At 44.9% G+C, this 17,917-nt stretch overlaps 1 protein-coding gene across 1 annotated transcript; it reads right to left on the bottom strand.

The window, feature by feature from the left end:
• Nucleotides 1-223: 223 nt before the first annotated feature.
• On the bottom strand, nt 224-16,919 carry gdf5 (growth differentiation factor 5). Its single transcript, XM_079510185.1, has 2 exons — nt 16,629-16,919; nt 224-1,375 (listed from the first exon to the last, which is right to left on the bottom strand). Exons 1-2 carry the CDS (start codon nt 16,900-16,902, stop codon nt 327-329), a joined length of 1,323 nt encoding a protein of 440 aa, XP_079366311.1. The 5' UTR covers nt 16,903-16,919; the 3' UTR covers nt 224-326.
• Nucleotides 16,920-17,917: the final 998 nt, after the last annotated feature.

Raw genomic sequence — 17,917 nt, 5'->3', positions numbered from 1 at the left:
TCATAGAACATTTCATGGTAGGGGTTCAATGCCTTGCTCAAGGGCACTTCAGCGGTGGTAATTTTAACGTGCCGGTCCGGGGATTCGAACTGGCGACCTTCCGATAACAAGACCGCTCCGCAAACCGTTCGGCCACCGCTGCCTCTCTCTCTCTCTTTTCCATTTACCTTATCATCATCTCTATGTTGCTATCCTATTTCTTTCTGTCTTCAGGCCTTTCCTTCTCCACACCATTGTCCCTCCTGCCTTTCTGTGTCTAGCCTCGGCTTTCCCTACTTTCTCTCTCTCTCTCTTCATCTAATCCTCTACGCTGCCCCTCTCCGCCGCTACCTGCAACCACAGGACTCGACCACCATGTCCTCATACTGCTTGTACACCACATTATTGGCCGAGTCGATGTAGAGGATGCTGATTGGGCTGAGTCGCGTCGGGACGCAGCAGGTGGGCGGGGTCGAGTCGGGGTCCATGGAGTTCATGAGGGTCTGGATGATGGCGTGGTTGGTGGGCTCCAGGTGCGAGCGGATCGGGAAGTCGCAGGCTCCGTCGCAGTGGAAGGCCTCGTACTCGAGCGGCGCGATGATCCAGTCGTCCCAGCCCATCTCCTTGAAGTTGACGTGGAGCGCGCGCCGGTGGCAGCGCAGCCTGGACTGCACTTTGGCCCCGTGCTGGTGCGGCGGCGGCAGCAGGGAGTGGTGGTGGTGCTGCTGGGGCTGCTGCTGCTGCTGCTGCTGGGGCGGAAGTTTCTTGGCCCTCGCCGCCGGGGCCCGCCGCATGCGCCTCTGCGTGAACAGGTACTCGTAGACGGTCTTGTTGTCGTGGCCCGAGCGCGCCTTGATCTCGTTGTAGAACAGGTCGCGCTTCTTGGTGCGTCCGAACGCCAGCAGGAAGGCCTTCTCCTTGTTGGGACGTCCGGGACGGGAGAAGCCCAGCGCCCGCAGGTCCGCAGCACGAGGCGAGGAGGAGGACGCCCCACCACCGCGCTGATGATGATGCTGCTGCTGCTCCACGGCTTCCAGCTCGAAGCACAGCTGCTGGGAGCGCTGGCTCCTCAGGCCCTTCAGGACCTTCCAGATGTCAAACACCTCCCACTTGCTGCCGACTCTCCCTCCGTTCACCTCCTCCAAGGGTCTCGTCTGGAGGAGAGCTGGCTTCTGTTTACCTGAAGCGCAGGCGTACAGCTTCAGGCATGGCGACGGGCCTCCGCCGCAGCCGCCGCCCCCAGCGGCCATGGACACTGCTGAGCCGGAAGCCCTGCGCGGATCAGACAGGCGCTTCCTCAGGATGCGCAGCTCGGCGCCCAGGAGGCCGTCTGGCTCCAGTGAGCTGATGTTAAACAGGTACTTCTGCCTTCTGAGAGGCTGGGGCCCACGCTCATCTGGGAGAGAGGACAGAGAGAGCGAGTTAAACAGGTACTTCTGCCTTCTGAGAGGCTGGGGCCCACGCTCATCTGAGATGACAGAGAGAGCGAGAGCAGAGGCAGGTGCACACGAGGCGGAAAGGCACATGCACACAGATGGACAGATGAGGACAGACATGCACGCGCACGCACACACACACAAACACACATGGAATGTGTATATGGGCATAGAAAGGGAGAAGCACGTGCACATGAAAGAGCACATGCAGACACGGATGGAAAGACACATGCACATTCATTCAGGCAGATGCACGCATAGGGAAACCACACGGACAGGGACACAGGCATGCATGGGAACCAGAAACCACCGATATTGTCCCTTATCATTTGACCCATTTAGGCCTGACCTCAAAACTTTTAAAAATCCTTCTAAATCCTGAAAAAATCCTTCTACATTTTCACGATTTTTCAAAAATAGCAGACCTACAAGCTCGTAGCGCGCCACTCGGTGGCGAGCTATGAGCTTGTAGATCTGCTATTTTTCAATAGCTAAATTATAACATAATGTTTAAAACACCAAAAGGGGTTCCCGCCCAAAATGGGTTGACTGTCCTTTTGCACAGATCACGCAAACCTCAGCAAAAAGAAAAGGACAATATCGATGGCCTCCAACTGTACAAATAATATAAATACAGAGAAAGTATAGGAGGCACACAAGGAAATGTACATGTATTGCGCATGAGCACACAATGCGGCGTGAGAGACAAGATGAATATGAAATATATTTACGTAAACACACATGGAAGAAACATACAAAAGTGCTGGTGCAAGGAAAAATGCATGGACAGGTGCACACACGTAGATGTGCATAAAGACACAACACACGCACGCACGCACGCACGCACGCACTCACACACACACACACACACACACACACACACACACACACACACACACACACACACACACACACACACACACACACACACATGTCATAAAAAGGAATGGGAGGACAAAAGAGAAAAAACGGAAAAGGAAAAATCATACATCATACACCCAACTGGAAGTGTGGGCATGTTATATTCTCATACACCCAACTGGAAGTGTGGGCATGTTATATTCTCATACACCCAACTGGAAGTGTGGGCATGTTATATTCTCATACACCCAACTGGAAGTGTGGGCATGTTATATTCTCATACACCCAACTGGAAGTGTGGGCATGTTATATTCTCATACACCCAACTGGAAGTGTGGGCATGTTATATTCTCATACACCCAACTGGAAGTGTGGGCATGTTATATTCTCATACACCCAACTGGAAGTGTGGGCATGTTATATTCTCATACACCCAACTGGACGTGTGGGCATGTTATATTCTCATACACCCAACTGGAAGTGTGGGCATGTTATATTCTCATACACCCAACTGGAAGTGTGGGCATGTTATATTCTTAAACATCATACACCCAACTGGAAGTGTGGGCATGTTATATTCTCATACACCCAACTGGAAGTGTGGGCATGTTATATTCTTAAACATCATACATCCAACTGGAAGTGTGGGCATGTTATATTCTCATACACCCAACTGGAAGTGTGGGCATGTTATATTCTTAAACATCATACATCCAACTGGAAGTGTGGGCATGTTATATTCTTAAACATCATACACCCAACTGGAAGTGTGGGCATGTTATATTCTCATATAAGGGAAATTGCTCGGCCCAATGCGGAGAGGCAGTTATTTCATTCATAAAGTGGTTATTATGGCTACATCAAATATATAGATGAAAAAATAATAACAATTTCATTAGAATTTGTGTAGCTCTGCCTGTCGTCCTTTGTGGTTTCTGGTACTGCCATAGGAATCTTGTGACATTTCATTGACCTGCACCTCCTTTTTTGTGACCTCAAGTAATAAAATCATTTGAAAGTCCATTTTGTTTTGTTTTTTGTTTGACCTATTGTTCAGATTTATAGCCTATAATAAATATGGAGAAAAATGCATATCAAAGACTTTTGAAACTTAGTTTGCGAGCGCAGATGGTGCCTTTGTTGTTCAGTTTTATAGCTTAGCTTTCTTCTTCAACTATGGAGTGATATAGATTAGAACTGAAAACTTCATAGTGTTTAGACTTCATGGACATGTTATAGTTATTAAAATACACCAATCAACCAATCAGATTGCGTGATTAGACCAACCCATTTTCAAAATCAAAAACATGGCATTGTGTGTTTTCTTTTTGTTGAATGTGAGAGAAACCAGTGAACCTCATAGTCCAAATGAAATCCAGCAGTACACACAAACACTTAACACACGCACGCACGCACACATGCACGCACGCACGCACGCACAGAAACAAATGATCAAATAAACACACTTGTATACAAACAACTTCAAGCATGCATGCAAAATGACTCTCTCACACACAGTCACACATACTTAACCCCACAACACACAATCACAAAGGCATTAACTCACATGCATGCAGTGCACCCACCTCAAGCACCCATTATGTGCCCAGAGGCCAGTACAGGCGCATGCACTCACGCATGTGCACACACTTGCACGCATACACATGCACATACACACACATTTACCCCCCTGAACATCACCTAAACAAATATACACCCCCAACAGACTTACATGCACGATGCACCCACACAGCAGTGCGCACCCAAGCACACGCACCAGACCTCCCACCCACCCACCCCCCCAATTCCCACATGTCGCTTCTATCCAGCTGGGCGATCGCATGGGTTGGAAAGTACATTAGAAGCAGACAGGGAGAGCACAGTGGACTGGAAACAGGCATGCCTGTTATTGGACCTGCATGCAACTAGTCCCCACTATAGTGGACCCTCCACACAGAGCACAGTGGACTGGAAACAGGCATGCCTGTTATTGGACCTGCATGCAACTAGTCACCACTATAGTGGACCCTCCACACAGACCCCATGACATCTGCTCCAGCGGAAGGCGAGCACAACAACTAGTAGTAGTGTCGTGCTGAGTGAAGGCTCATACATACTCCAGTATAGAGCGTCGCAGTCCCGCCCCCTTTCATGACGACGCCAGGCCCAGGAAATGATTCCCAATGCATTTTTCCCATAGACATTTCAAAAAAGTATTTATTTAAAGACGGTTACAAAGCCAACTCGAGTCGTGACAAATCATGACAATAAAACACAATATTTTGGACCAAACAAATAATTACAAAGAAGAAAAACAACAAAAAAAGTGTTGTAACCTGCCGTTTTTTTCTTCTTTCGAATTCTTTGTTCGGCCCAAAAAATTGTGTTTGTTGTCATGATTTGTCACAACTCGAGTTGGCTTTGTACGAGGCTTAAAAGGTCTTTAAATAAATACTTTTTGAAAAGTCTATGAGGAAAATGAACGGGGAATCATTTCCTGGGCCCTGGTAGGGGGCGGGACTGCGACGCTCTATTAGCTGATAAGTTATCACCTTTTTAGCTGATAACTTATCACCTAAAACGGGGTGTCCGCGGTGGACGTAATGTTGTAGTTTTCAAACCACCACGGTGATAAGCTATCACCTCAAACTGGAGTATGAATAGGCCTTAAAGGACAACTTTAGTTTTTTTCAACCAAGGTTCATGTTTTAGGTCAGGGGTTCTCAACCCGTGGGTCGCGACCCCTCGGGGGGTCGCCAAATTATTTTAGGGGGTCCCCAAATTATTTAAAAAAAAAAAAAAAAAAAAAAGATTTTTTTTTAATTTTTATTTTCACGATTTTTCAAAAATAGCAGACCTACAAGCTCGTAGCGCGCCACTCGGTGGCGCGCTATGAGCTTGTAGATCTGCTATTTTTCAATAGCTAAATTATAACAATGCTTAAAACACCAAAAGGGGTTCCCGCCCAAAATGGTTTAAGGTTATTGTAGCAGTCAATTTATATTGGGGGTCGGGAGGGGGCGAGGCGGGGGTCCCGAGACATTGCCAAAGCATTTCCGGGGGTCCCCGGCCAAAAACGTTGAGAACCCCTGTTTTAGGTTGTTATTAGAGAAAGGAAAAGATGAGTGTTAATTTTTTTTCATTTGCTGCTTTCTTTCGTGTTAGGGATTTTAGCTGTTTTTGACAGGGGGGCGGGGGCATTCGAGCATGGGGCTAAATATGTATTATTTTACATAATTTTATAGTGATTTATTTTTTTTATCATTTACTATAGTCCTACTAGACCCCAGGAAATTACATCTGGCCACAAAAGATCACGGGATCTACTGAATGTGTCAAACTGACATATTGAGCCTATTACAGTGTGGCTTCCCCCCAGTAGGCTACCTTCATATTCAGTAGATCCTGTGAACTTTTGTGGCCAGATGTCATTTCTTGGGGTCTAGTAGGACTATAGTAAATGATAAAAAAAAAAAATCGCTATAAAATTATGTAAAATAATACATATTTAGCCCCATGCTCGAATGCCCCCGCCCCCCTGTCAAAAACTGCTAAACACTCATATTTTACTTTCTCTAATAACAACCTAAAACATGAACCTTGGTTGAAAAAAACTAAAGTTGTCCTTTTAAGTATAGCAGATCTACTAGTGTATCTGCTATTTATGGAATGCAACACCAGTGTGCAACTAGGTATATAAATCAGACTAGGGGCAGGGTTCCCACACATTTTTACCAGTGACTTTCCCAAACTTTTCCAGAATATTTAACCCAATTTCCAGGCCTAATACATTCAACACAATAATTATTCTCTTACTCGTATGACAATGCCCAAAGACAGGCAGTGTAGCAACAATAAAGCATAGAATACAGAATGCTATAATTCTAGTCCACATTTCATGCCAAGTATGTTGCTACACCACCTATCCTAGGGCATAGGATCACACTGCAGCATGTTGTGAGCTTGTGTAATGTTACATGTTTTTGAAAAAAAATAATTATTAACTAAATCAATAGCCAAAAACAATGCATAGCCTTTTCCAGGACCCTTGATAAATGCCAGGACCCAATTCCAAACTGGACTAAATTCCAGGACTTAAAAATGTTTTATTCAAAAATATTTCCAGGATTTTGATAACCGTGTGGGAACCAAAAGTGCCGCGAACAGAAAACTAACAAGTGTGGTTGGCCCCAAAGAGGTCATGGGTTGCAGCCTGGGTTGTTTTACTGGTATCTTTGATGTTTTGTATTGTATAAATTATTTTTTGCACGTCGCTACTGTAAATAAGCTACCCTCAGTGCCTCTCAAGCATTATATACTGTAAAGGTTTCATATGAATATATTAGAAATAGATTGGGCAAATTTATTGGGTGCTGACTTTACCAGCAGTGCAAAATCTGGGTTCAAACTCAGCTGAGAATGAAAATTTGTTTTAAAGATGGAGTGCCATGATTTTTTCCCCCCTAAAGGTTGATCATCACGTACTTATTATTATTGATTATACTAGGAAGAATGAAGGTTTTTTCAAAAAGGTGTACAGAAAGTGTTAATGGTGTTTGTATGTGGCCACGCCCACAAGTTCATTAAGTATACCTGGTTTTCACCTTAACACCACCCACATGAACTTAAGCCTCGCGCACAGTTCAATACAGAACACTTCAATTGGATATATGCTCAGAAATGTGATCAGAATAACATTGTCTGGCTTTTAAATGTGCCTTACAGAGTGAAATGATCTGTTCATTTAACTCTGAAAACACCAGGGTACATTTGCTTCCATCTGTCCATTAATCAGCAGCACAAATTGAATGCCACAGACGAAAAAGAAAAGTCTAAGTCCACACTATTTCTCCATAATGTATAAATGATAGATCAGTCAGGACAACGAGGCCTTTTCGTGGAGGGGTCAGAATGAAATTTGGACTTAGACTGTTTTTCGTCTGTGGTACTCAATTGGTAAAATAAATGTTAATGGATGGAATGGCTCATCAAATCTGTGGCCAGTCTCTAACAAATACATTTCCCTGTGCCACTTGAACGCACTCTTTGTATTGTGCTGTGTATTGTGCTCCGAGTGCATATTTGAGAGCTTGGCTTGTGATCTGCCAGTGAACACCTCACTCAACACTTATGCTGTTACCTGGCAAATCAACCATGGTCTTTTAAAATCACACTCAGTCACACACACAGTATAAGTCTCAAGCAGGTGTTATAGGCTAACCTGATTCAGGGTACGGTTATGCATGTGCAACTGTTTCAGTTGTGCCCCGTTCAACAGCTTTAGTAAACTATCAACAATTGGGAATGACAAAAAGGTTTTAAGAGATGGGGAGAGACTGAGAGAGAGATAGAGAGATTGGGAGAGGGAGAGAGAGAGAGGAAAACACATGCTAAAGATTGCGAGCCAACAGAAATGTCGTGAGCACACATAATGCGCCCCGAGCCACCAGGACATCCAGACACCAGGCAAATATGAGACATTGAGTTGCTCCACATTAACCCATTGAGACCTGGAACGCATCCATGTCACGTTAGCGTTTAACCACATTAACCATTAACCCATTTTGGGCGGGAACCCCTTTTGGTGTTTTAAACATTATGTTATAATTTAGCTATTGAAAAATAGCAGATCTACAAGCTCATAGCGCGCCACCGAGTGGCGCGCTATGAACTTGTAGGTCTGCTATTTTTGAAAAATCGTTAAAACGTGCCTCAAATCTTTCCGAAAATTGTCATGATTTAGAAAACTTTTTTTTTAAATTTAGACGTCAGGCCTGAATGGGTTAAAAGTGTTGCGTCGCCGAAAGGAAAACATAAATATGAAATTAATAAATTGAATGTTGACCAAAAAAAGCATGCAACCGCTTCTAAAATGTCAATGCCAAGAAGACCTAGTGGTTAGAGACGCCATTGTGTAACTGAGAGATCAGAGGTTTGATGCCAGCGAACGAAACCATCAGCAGCCATGCAATCCTGGCCACATGACCTTGAGCAAGGCATTGAGACCCTTGTAATAAGCCGCTCTCTAAGAGAACATTAGCTAAATGCCTAAAAACATATGGCTTCATAGAAGGTCTTGATATACCCTCCACAGCAGGGGGTTGCAGCTGAGCAACTCCAGAACCCTCTGGTAATTTGTTTGAAAGACAAGTGAAAGATTTGATTAAGGCTCTACCCCAAATGTATTTCCCCCCCTCAAATTCAGTCAAGGTAGGAAGGCATTCAAACTTAAGCACTGAAGCACTATTTATACTTTCAAAATGTTTTGAAAATAGCAAAAATAGGTGCGCTACAAGCTGAAAACACATTTCATTGTGCCACATTTGAGCTTGCAGATTCACTATTTTCGTTATTATTTTTTTTAAAGGTGAATTTTGGGGTCATCATTTTTGGGGCCTTCATTTGCATGTCAGCAAAATTGTCGGCCGGACTTTCTGTCAGGCATTTGAGCCATGTGGTAGATGCCCTAACTACTTGTTTACTCGGGTCCCCCAAATTCTTTGCCATTTTTGCATTTGTTTGAAAACTTTCACCTACAATATGGCCAAAATAGGGACGCCAGGTTAAAAGTGGTTAATTGCTTCAGGGAATCATCTAAAAGATAATGAATGTCTCCGCAACACACTTGAACGGTGGAGAATTAGCTATGTCCACATTATGTGTGGTTAGGGAGATCCGACCATAGATAAAAAGAGACATAAGATGGAGACGCAAAACAGACATTTAGACTAAGAAAGAAAACAGGGATGAAAGAAAAACATTAGAGGGATCAGAGAAGAAATTTAACGATGAGAGAAAAGAAATACAATGTTTTTTTCTATTCATCATTTTAGTAGTTGCATAGAAACATACAGATGTAGATATCTGCCATATATAACCTAATCTTGCTGCTAGTCCTCAACTTAATTTTGCCAGCTGGACAAGAGGAGCATTGAGGCCACCTACTCTAACTACTCAAACTCAGTGGTTCCCAAAGTTTTTAGCCTGTGACCCAAAAGACAAATAAATTAGACATTCCCCCGGGACCCAAATGAGTGAAAATAGCAGGTCTACAAGCTCACAATGTGTCACTTCGCCCCCCCGTTGTGAGCTTGAAGATCAACTATTTTCACTACTTCTTAAACATTTGTTTTTTAATTTATGGAATTTCTTAGAATTTTCTTTTATTTATTCAAGAAATTATGAAGAGACCCATATAGTATGCTCGACCCACAAATGGGTCCCAACCCACTGTTTGGGAACCAGTGCTCTAACTGACATACACATTGGTTAACCACTTAAACCCTCTAGTCTATCCCAGAGTAATCTAGTAAAGGCCTCGACATAGTCCGTTTTGTTCCTTGTGTGGGGGAGTCAAACGGACACAAAAAAACGCAAGCTTATTTTAGTCCGCTCCGTTGCTTACGTCGCCTTAAGTCGGTCATAATCACTTTAATGTGCAAGCATCTACTCGTCCACTAGATGGCAGCTGTGACACTATGAAGCTGTCCCAGAATGCAACGTGAATAGATCTGGTCTTTTTCCCCCGTTGTTGTTGTTGTTGTTGCAACTTGCAAGGGATGATGGCATGGTTGGTTGTCAAATGCCCCCGTCCCACCAACTACACCAGTATTTATGCCATCATAAACTGTGATGGAGAACTCTCGAGGAAGAAGATCAAGCAGAAGGACCAACAACAATCATTAAGACAGGTGACAACCTTTAGAATATATTATTTATAACTCTATGCTCTATGGTGACATCAGCTATGGCTAGTTAGTCATCTAGCTTTGGCTAGCCATCTTTATTATGGAGAAATACTCTGTTACAAGTAATCATACTTTTCCCTTAAAATTCAAACTCCTCACTGTCTGTACATCTGTGAAATATGTTGTGCCGTTTTATTCTCTTCCAGAACGTCCCATGCATGCAGACCATGATGTACCAAACAAAGCTTTGCAGTTATCGTCGTCGTAATATTTATTTCAATAAACACAATTGTCATTGACTTGTCCATGCCTTTTTTAACTGTTGGTGGTTTCAAACATTGCATGTACTGTGTTATAATAATAATAATAATGCTTGGAATGAGTGACAAGATAACATGCGTGTTATTGCCTTGATTAGGATGAAACGTATACATATAGTGAACAGAGTGGCTTCGCTCTTGCTTCGGGGTAGGAGCAGAGCAGGAAAAACAAAACCTTGCTCTCTGCTGCCTCCAGGTGGGCAGGGTGTCCTCGACGCAAGGTACGTAACACAAGCAATTTGGTTACGTTGACTCGGGATCCGATCCCAACCGGACGGATCGAGACGGATCACGTAACTGACGTGACGCAAGGGGAGAAATTTCTCTCACGCTCCGTTGTGTATGTATTCTTGATTCGTCGATTACGTTCGACTCTGCAAGGCACTTAAGAGAGTGGCGACACTAGCGTTGACTCCCATTGTAACAATGGAATGCGAAAGTGCTCATTCTATCTCAATGGGATAGTTCCAATGTTTGGAACTATAGCCCATAGCACCCCACTTTGTGGCAAGATCAAAGTGTGTCCCCACTCTCTTACTAGATTACTCTGGTCTATCCTAAACCGGACCTGAGTTGTCTCTGTACATGGACCACTTTTTTCCTTCTACATCTCTTTGCCAAAAATAACAGATCTACAAGCTCACAACGTGTCACAAACGTGACGCTCTGTGAGCTTGTAGGTCTGCTATTTTTGGCTGATGTTCCCCCCAGAATATGGATGCTGGGGTTCAAGTGGTTAAAATAATGTTTTATTCGTTAAAATAAGTTATGGATTGCAGCTTTAAATGAACCCCATGTTGTCCCCTGAGCTGTCCTTGTGTCTCTCGTGTCTTCTTCATAAATAAATCCAAAGGGGAGTGGACACTCTCCTTTAAGCAAAACAATGTGGAGGATTGTGACATGGACTGCCAACATTTTGACCATGCACAAAGTCCCACGTCTGTCTTTTTTATAACCTTCAAAGAAATAGCCACTATGACTAATGTATCCCTGACGCACTTAAAGGAACTGTTCACCCAAAAATGAAAACTACTGTCATCACCCTCATGGCAGATGAAACACAGGTGAAATATATTTGTCCACATAACACACACAGGGTGGTTGTCTGCACAATATCACAGCAGCTGTCCCCCCAAACAATTGAAGTGTCTGTTTTTTTATTACATAAAATAACTCCATACAGCTTGTGCAGCATACTCTAAGTCTTCTGAAGCCAAACAACACACTGTGAGTGGGAAATAGACTGTACAGTATACACCATTATTATAGTGCAAATATTCCCTATAAACAGTGACAAGTGGTTAGGATTTATTGCAAACAGCACCCTCTTTTCCTCTGTCTCGAGAGACTATACCTTTGACGCAATCTGGGAACCCATTGGCAAAACATAGGAAAAACAGCACCCTCTTTTTGACGTGAGTCAAACAGTCTTGAGAGACTAAAGGCTCATTCATAGTCTGGATTTTCGGTGGTGAGGTGACCACCGCTCCGGTGGTGAGCTGACCACCGGAGCTGAAATAACGTTGAGCGGTGCTGAGTAAAAACAGAGAGAAGGGCTGGGGCGGTGGCGGTGGTTTGCTCTTCACCACGGCTCGTGACGTAATGTTGTAGTTCGGTGGTCACCTCACCACCGAAAATCCAGACTATGTATGAAACTTAACTTTGACGTGACTAGTTTTGGAGAAGGCTGCTGTGAAGCTATACAGTATGCTGGCAACCTCCCTGTGATGTGGATAAAGAGAAAAATCAACTGAGGGTGAGTAGATTTTTTCCCCCTTATTTAACCATTTACTGTAAACCCTTTGACCACAGTTGTCTAAACCAGGGGTTCTCAACGTTTTTGGCCGGGGACCCCCGGAAATGCTTTGGCAATGTCTCGGGACCCCCGCCCCGCCCCCTCCCGACCCCCAATATAAATGGACTGCTACAATAACCTTAATAATAGAGACAATACACCATAAATAAATACTGAAACCAGATATAATCATTAGGGAAGGTGTATGCATGTACTATGTGTACTATATGTAAACTCTTCATTTCCACTTTCCAGCCATTCAGTTGCAAAAAAAAAGGAAAATAATTTGGGGACCCCCCAAAATAATTTGGCGACCCCCCGAGGGGTCGCGACCCACGGGTTGAGAACCCCTGGTCTATACTAGGCCCCCACCCTTTTTCCCTCTACACCCTCTTTGCCAAAAACAGCCAATCCGCAAGCTCACGTGCTGCGTTAAGACTTCTTGTAAGCTTGTAGATGTGTTATTTTCGCCTGATGTTCACCTATTTTTGCAGAACGTCCACCTATTATGACATGCCCAGAATAGAAACACTGGAAGAATACAAGCAGGAAGTCTTATGAGCGAACACTACAGCAATCGATATTCCTCAAACCCTTCCAAAATCACCTTGGACATGAGAAGTAAGGCATGCAAACCAGAGGATGAGCTTAGTTAGTGTAATCTGCCTGTGTGCACTGGGAGAACTCTGTAATCTGCCTGTGTGCACTGGGAGAACTCTGTAATCTGCCTGTGTGCACTGGGAGAACTCTGTAATCTGCCTGTGTGCACTGGGAGAACTCTGTAATCTGCCTGTGTGCACTGGGAGAACTCTGTAATCTGCCTGTGTGCACTGGGAGAACTCTGTAATCTGCCTGTGTGCACTGGGAGAACTCTGTAATCTGCCTCTGTGCACTGGGAGAACTCTGTAATCTGCCTGTGTGCACTGGGAGAACTCTGTAATCTGCCTGTGTGCACTGGGAGAACTCTGTAATCTGCCTGTGTGCACTGGGAGAACTCTGTAATCTGCCTGTGTGCACTGGGAGAACTCTGTAATCTGCCTGTGTGCACTGGGAGAACTCTGTAATCTGCCTGTGTGCACTGGGAGAACTCTGTAATCTGCCTGTGTGCACTGGGAGAACTCTGTAATCTGCCTGTGTGCACTGGGAGAACTCTGTAATCTGCCTGTGTGCACTGGGAGAACTCTGTAATCTGCCTGTGTGCACTGGGAGAACTCTGTAATCTGCCTGTGTGCACTGGGAGAACTCTGTAATCTGCCTGTGTGCACTGGGAGAACTCTGTAATCTGCCTGTGTGCACTGGGAGAACTCTGTAATCTGCCTGTGTGTGCACTGGGAGAACTCTGTAATCTGCCTGTGTGTGCACTGGGAGAACTCTGTAATCTGCCTGTGTGTGCACTGGGAGAACTCTGTAATCTGCCTGTGTGCACTGGGAGAACTCTGTAATCTGCCTGTGTGCACTGGGAGAACTCTGTAATCTGCCTGTGTGCACTGGGAGAACTCTGTAATCTGCCTGTGTGCACTGGGAGAACTCTGTAATCTGCCTGTGTGCACTGGGAGAACTCTGTAATCTGCCTGTGTGCACTGGGAGAACTCTGTAATCTGCCTGTGTGCACTGGGAGAACTCTGTAATCTGCCTGTGTGCACTGGGAGAACTCTGTAATCTGCCTGTGTGCACTGGGAGAACTCTGTAATCTGCCTGTGTGCACTGGGAGAACTCTGTAATCTGCCTGTGTGTGCACTGGGAGAACTCTGTAATCTGCCTGTGTGTGCACTGGGAGAACTCTGTAATCTGCCTGTGTGCACTGGGAGAACTCTGTAATCTGCCTGTGTGCACTGGGAGAACTCTGTAATCTGCCTGTGTGTGCACTGGGAGAACTCTGTAATCTGCCTGTGTGCACTGGGAGAACTCTGTAATCTGCCTGTGTGCACTGGGAGAACTCTGTAATCTGCCTGTGTGCACTGGGAGAACTCTTGCTGGCCAAATGTGTTTGGCAGTTGATGTCGGCTGGCTAATAACAAACAGTTTAAGAGAAAGCTACACGAGAGCACAGTCCATATCCCTAATCACCTCCCACGGTTGTGTCAGTGTTTAGAGAAACCAGAAGAGAGGGGGAAGAGAGAAAGAGAGAGAGTGGGGGGGGGGGGGGGGGTTAAGTAACAGAAGAACAAAGTTAAGAAAGAAAGAAAGAAAGAAAGAAAGAAAGAAAGAAAGAAAGAAAGAAAGAAAGAAAGAAAGAAAACACATGAACTTATAGCATCACTATTCTGGGCATGTCATAAATATTCAGAGATTTGCAGAAAATTGCAGATCTCAAGCTCACAAAGTGTCACATTGCATTGTGACGTCGGCTATTTTTGGAAAGAAAGGAGAGGACCAAGTATAGTAGTGGTTTAAGGAAGGAAGGAAAGAAAGAAAGAAAGAAAGAAAGAAAGAAAGAAAGAAAGAAAAAGAAGGAAATAAAGGTGACATGTCGAGGGCATCATTTCCCTCTCCCAGGTCAGCGGTGATTTGCTGAGGACACGCTACGCAAACAATGCGCAAATTAAAAGTACATTAAGTGCTTGAAATGTAAACCTTTAGCAGGGCTAGAAATATTAAACTCTGCTCGTTTAAACATCATTTTAAACAGCAAAGATAACATTACACAGGGGGCCACCCTACTCGTGGACGTGTGGAGTGTTTATTTGCTCTCCTGAGGCCGTATATCACTGAAGGCATAGGGGCTGCTGCTGGAAGGCCAGATGGCAAGCAACACACTGACGTTGGAGAGCACGCACGCACGCACGCACACACGCACGCACGCACGCATGCACGCACGCATGCACGCACATACAAATGTATATGTAAATACTACAAACATACATATGCAGTAGGCCTACTTACAATACAGGCCTACAGTACACAGACACATTCACAGAAACACATGAAAACACAGATATACAGTACAGGGTCTATGCAGATATATGCGCAGATACACCTACAGTATACACACACTTACACACAACATGCAGGCTACATGCATGTGTGTACACATGCAGGCACAAAATACACGAGAATGACAAAAACATGCTATAGCATCCAGAGGTGAACATTCACGTCACATTACTATATTATGATTGGTGTGTGAGACCGCAGTCGGCTCACAGAGTGACATTCAATCGTTTCTCTGCCCTCCACCTGCCCAGAAGTGTGCTTTGGCATCACGACACCTTACTTCAAGTCCAGCTAGCCATATAGGTTAAAATGTTCTGTTCCCTGTGACGTTCAAAGAAGCGTATAGCATAGCACCAAACCACTAGCAAACTCTGCCAGGGTTAGCGGTCATACTGTGGGTAACTTGATGCACTGCATACGCTCTTGGCTTTTGACCAGACTTTAAACTATTCCCTATAGGCTTACTTTTAGCTCCACGTCAGGACCAACATTCAGCAAAATCAGTGGTGGAAAATAACTACACGTAAGTGCATTTACAGTACTGTACTTATACAGTAAGTAGGACTACAATTTTGAGGTATTTGTACTTTACTTGGGTATTTTCAATTTTCAATACTTTTACTACCCCACTACATTTTGCAATATGATGCATTGTGAGCTTGTAGATCTGCTTTTTTTTTTTTTTTAGATCTGCTATTTTCAAAAGATTTTGCAATGAGTACTTTTATTACTATTAGCACTTTAAGTACATTTTGAATTTTGGACTTTTACTTATGTATTTCTATATTGCAGTATCCATACTTTTACTCAAGTAGCCTACAAGTGAGTACTTTTTCCAATACTGAGCAATATCCCTATATATGACACCTTTAACCCATACTTGTAGACCAGAGTCTCCCCTGTAGCAGCCTGGGCTTAAAGCAAACACAATCCCAAGACTGAAAATGTTTGTTTTTTTGCAAATCTGCACTGATCCTATTAAATTACCCCTATGAAATCCTCAGGACTGAAATCAGTCCCCAGGACTGAGAACTTTAAGCCCTGAGCAGCCCAGTCTGCATTGGGGCTCAACTGATGGCTTTAGTCTCTTTAGTAACAAAATGTTACTATAAGGTATCTATATTTTCACAACTCATTGAGTGATTTGCCACTAAAAGGTGTATAATCTTTACGACAATTTAAATGGTTAAAGATTGACAGTAGACTATATATATAGGCTGCAAGTTAGATGGTGCTTGCTGCTTAATAATGAATGAAGCTGAAGCAATACACTTTTTTTGTATTCTCTAAGCTATATAATTATTCATCGTTTCAGTAAGATTAGGTCTAAATGACACAGGACATAATTATCTATACATTAAATTAGCTGCTGGCTTATTGGAGACGAATCTGAAGAACTGAAAGAGGAAACTGTTCCAAAATCAATGTGGAAATGCAAAGGAAATCAATCAATAGCATAAGGAATGGGCATTTGTTTTGTCTATTAGACCTACCAGAAATGTCATATAATGAACTCATATAGAGAAAGATCAAGAAATTAGCCTATTTATTTATTTTTGTGTCAAAAAGAATAAAGAATTGTGCCTGCACCATAACAGATCTCATCTCATCTCACCTTGGCCTTTATCCACAAAGCTGGTGATGGTGGTGGCCAGGCCGGCCTGGTGCAGAGCGCTGCCGTTCAGCTCTCCGCTGGACAGCGACCAGTACAGAGACAGCATGTAGTCGTGAGGGGTCACCAGCGGCTGCTTGTGGTTCACAACAATCTCCCGTTGTTCGCTCAACGCCTTCCCCGCCGCCGCCGTGGTGGTGGTGCCCTTATTGCTGCTGCTGGCGTTGCGCTGCTTTGGCGCACCGGCGGCTTTGTGGGCAGCTCCACCTGCGCGCATCGGAGCCGCCGCTGCTACACCCACTACGCCCGCTTTGGACGCCGCTTTCCCCGTGCCTTTCCCCGGCTGGCCAGCAGCAGCAGCGCCGCCACCACCCCCAGAGGAGCTCGCTGCTGCTGTCCCGGCTGCTCCTTTCTTCCCCGCCGCTGCGTGTGCACTACTACTACTACTGCTACTACTAAACGCGTGCGCTTTACCATGAGCAGCCTCCCTGCGCCCCAAACTGACAGCTCGTTCCCGGTGCTGCTGCTGCTGCTGTGCCCGGTTGCCCGGCGGCGACGAAGATGAGACTGCGCCGAGTTTGCTTTTAATGACCGCCGCTGCTGCCTCCCCCTTTATTAACGGAGGCCCGGCTCGAATACGCGTGATCCTCGCCGGGTTGTTCCCCGGAGGAGGAGGGGAACTTGGTTTCCACGTCCTAGAAGAAGAAGAAGCGGCCGGTGGCTTCCCCGCTGCAGCCTGCAGCAGCGTTGAGCCACCCGCGGCGCGGGGCCGGCTGTGGTGGCTTTCCCCCCCGCCGCCTGTTGCGCGCTTATCTGCTGCTGTTCTGGTCCGACTGAGCGACGCGAGGACGGGGTCCAGGTAGATGAGAGTCCAACAGCCCAGCAGGAGAGGGAGACGCTTCAGAATCACAACTTTCATCCTAGAGGCCTTTTGCAATTTGCCAGGCCGGCATTTTCAATAAACACTTTGTTCTTGGTTAATTGACCCGGCTTGGCTGATAAAGAAGAAACAGGCGATTTCCGATTTCATCACAAGCATTCATCTTCTAGGTATCCTCTGAACTCTGTTCGGGGAGAGATGGAGAGAAATGACTGAGCCCCCTTTTGCAATAAGCAATGCACATGCACAGGTTTGTAAAAACATTGATTTGTAATAGGCCAATTTGTAGTGTTCTGATGTGAAGAAACGAGCCCCTCAAGCCATTATTCTCCAATCCGTTATCAAAAAGAACCATAGTGGTGGTGGCGAGGTTCCCGTTTCTGCTCCCGTTTCTCCGAGGTAGTAGAAATCC

This window comes from Electrona antarctica (assembly GCF_951216825.1).
Source record: "Electrona antarctica genome assembly, chromosome: 9".
Classification (NCBI taxonomy): Eukaryota; Metazoa; Chordata; class Actinopteri; order Myctophiformes; family Myctophidae; genus Electrona; species Electrona antarctica.
This window is presented reverse-complemented; position numbering and strand designations above follow the sequence as displayed.

Coding starts and splice junctions, on each gene's coding strand:
- gdf5 (XM_079510185.1), bottom strand. CDS start 16,902: ATGCGCGCAGGTGGAGCTGCCCACAAAGCCGCCGGTGCGCCAAAGCAG. Junction 1,376..16,628: donor CTTTGTGGATAAAGGCCAAG/GTGAGATGAGAT, acceptor CCTCTCTCCCAG/ATGAGCGTGGGCCCCAGCCT.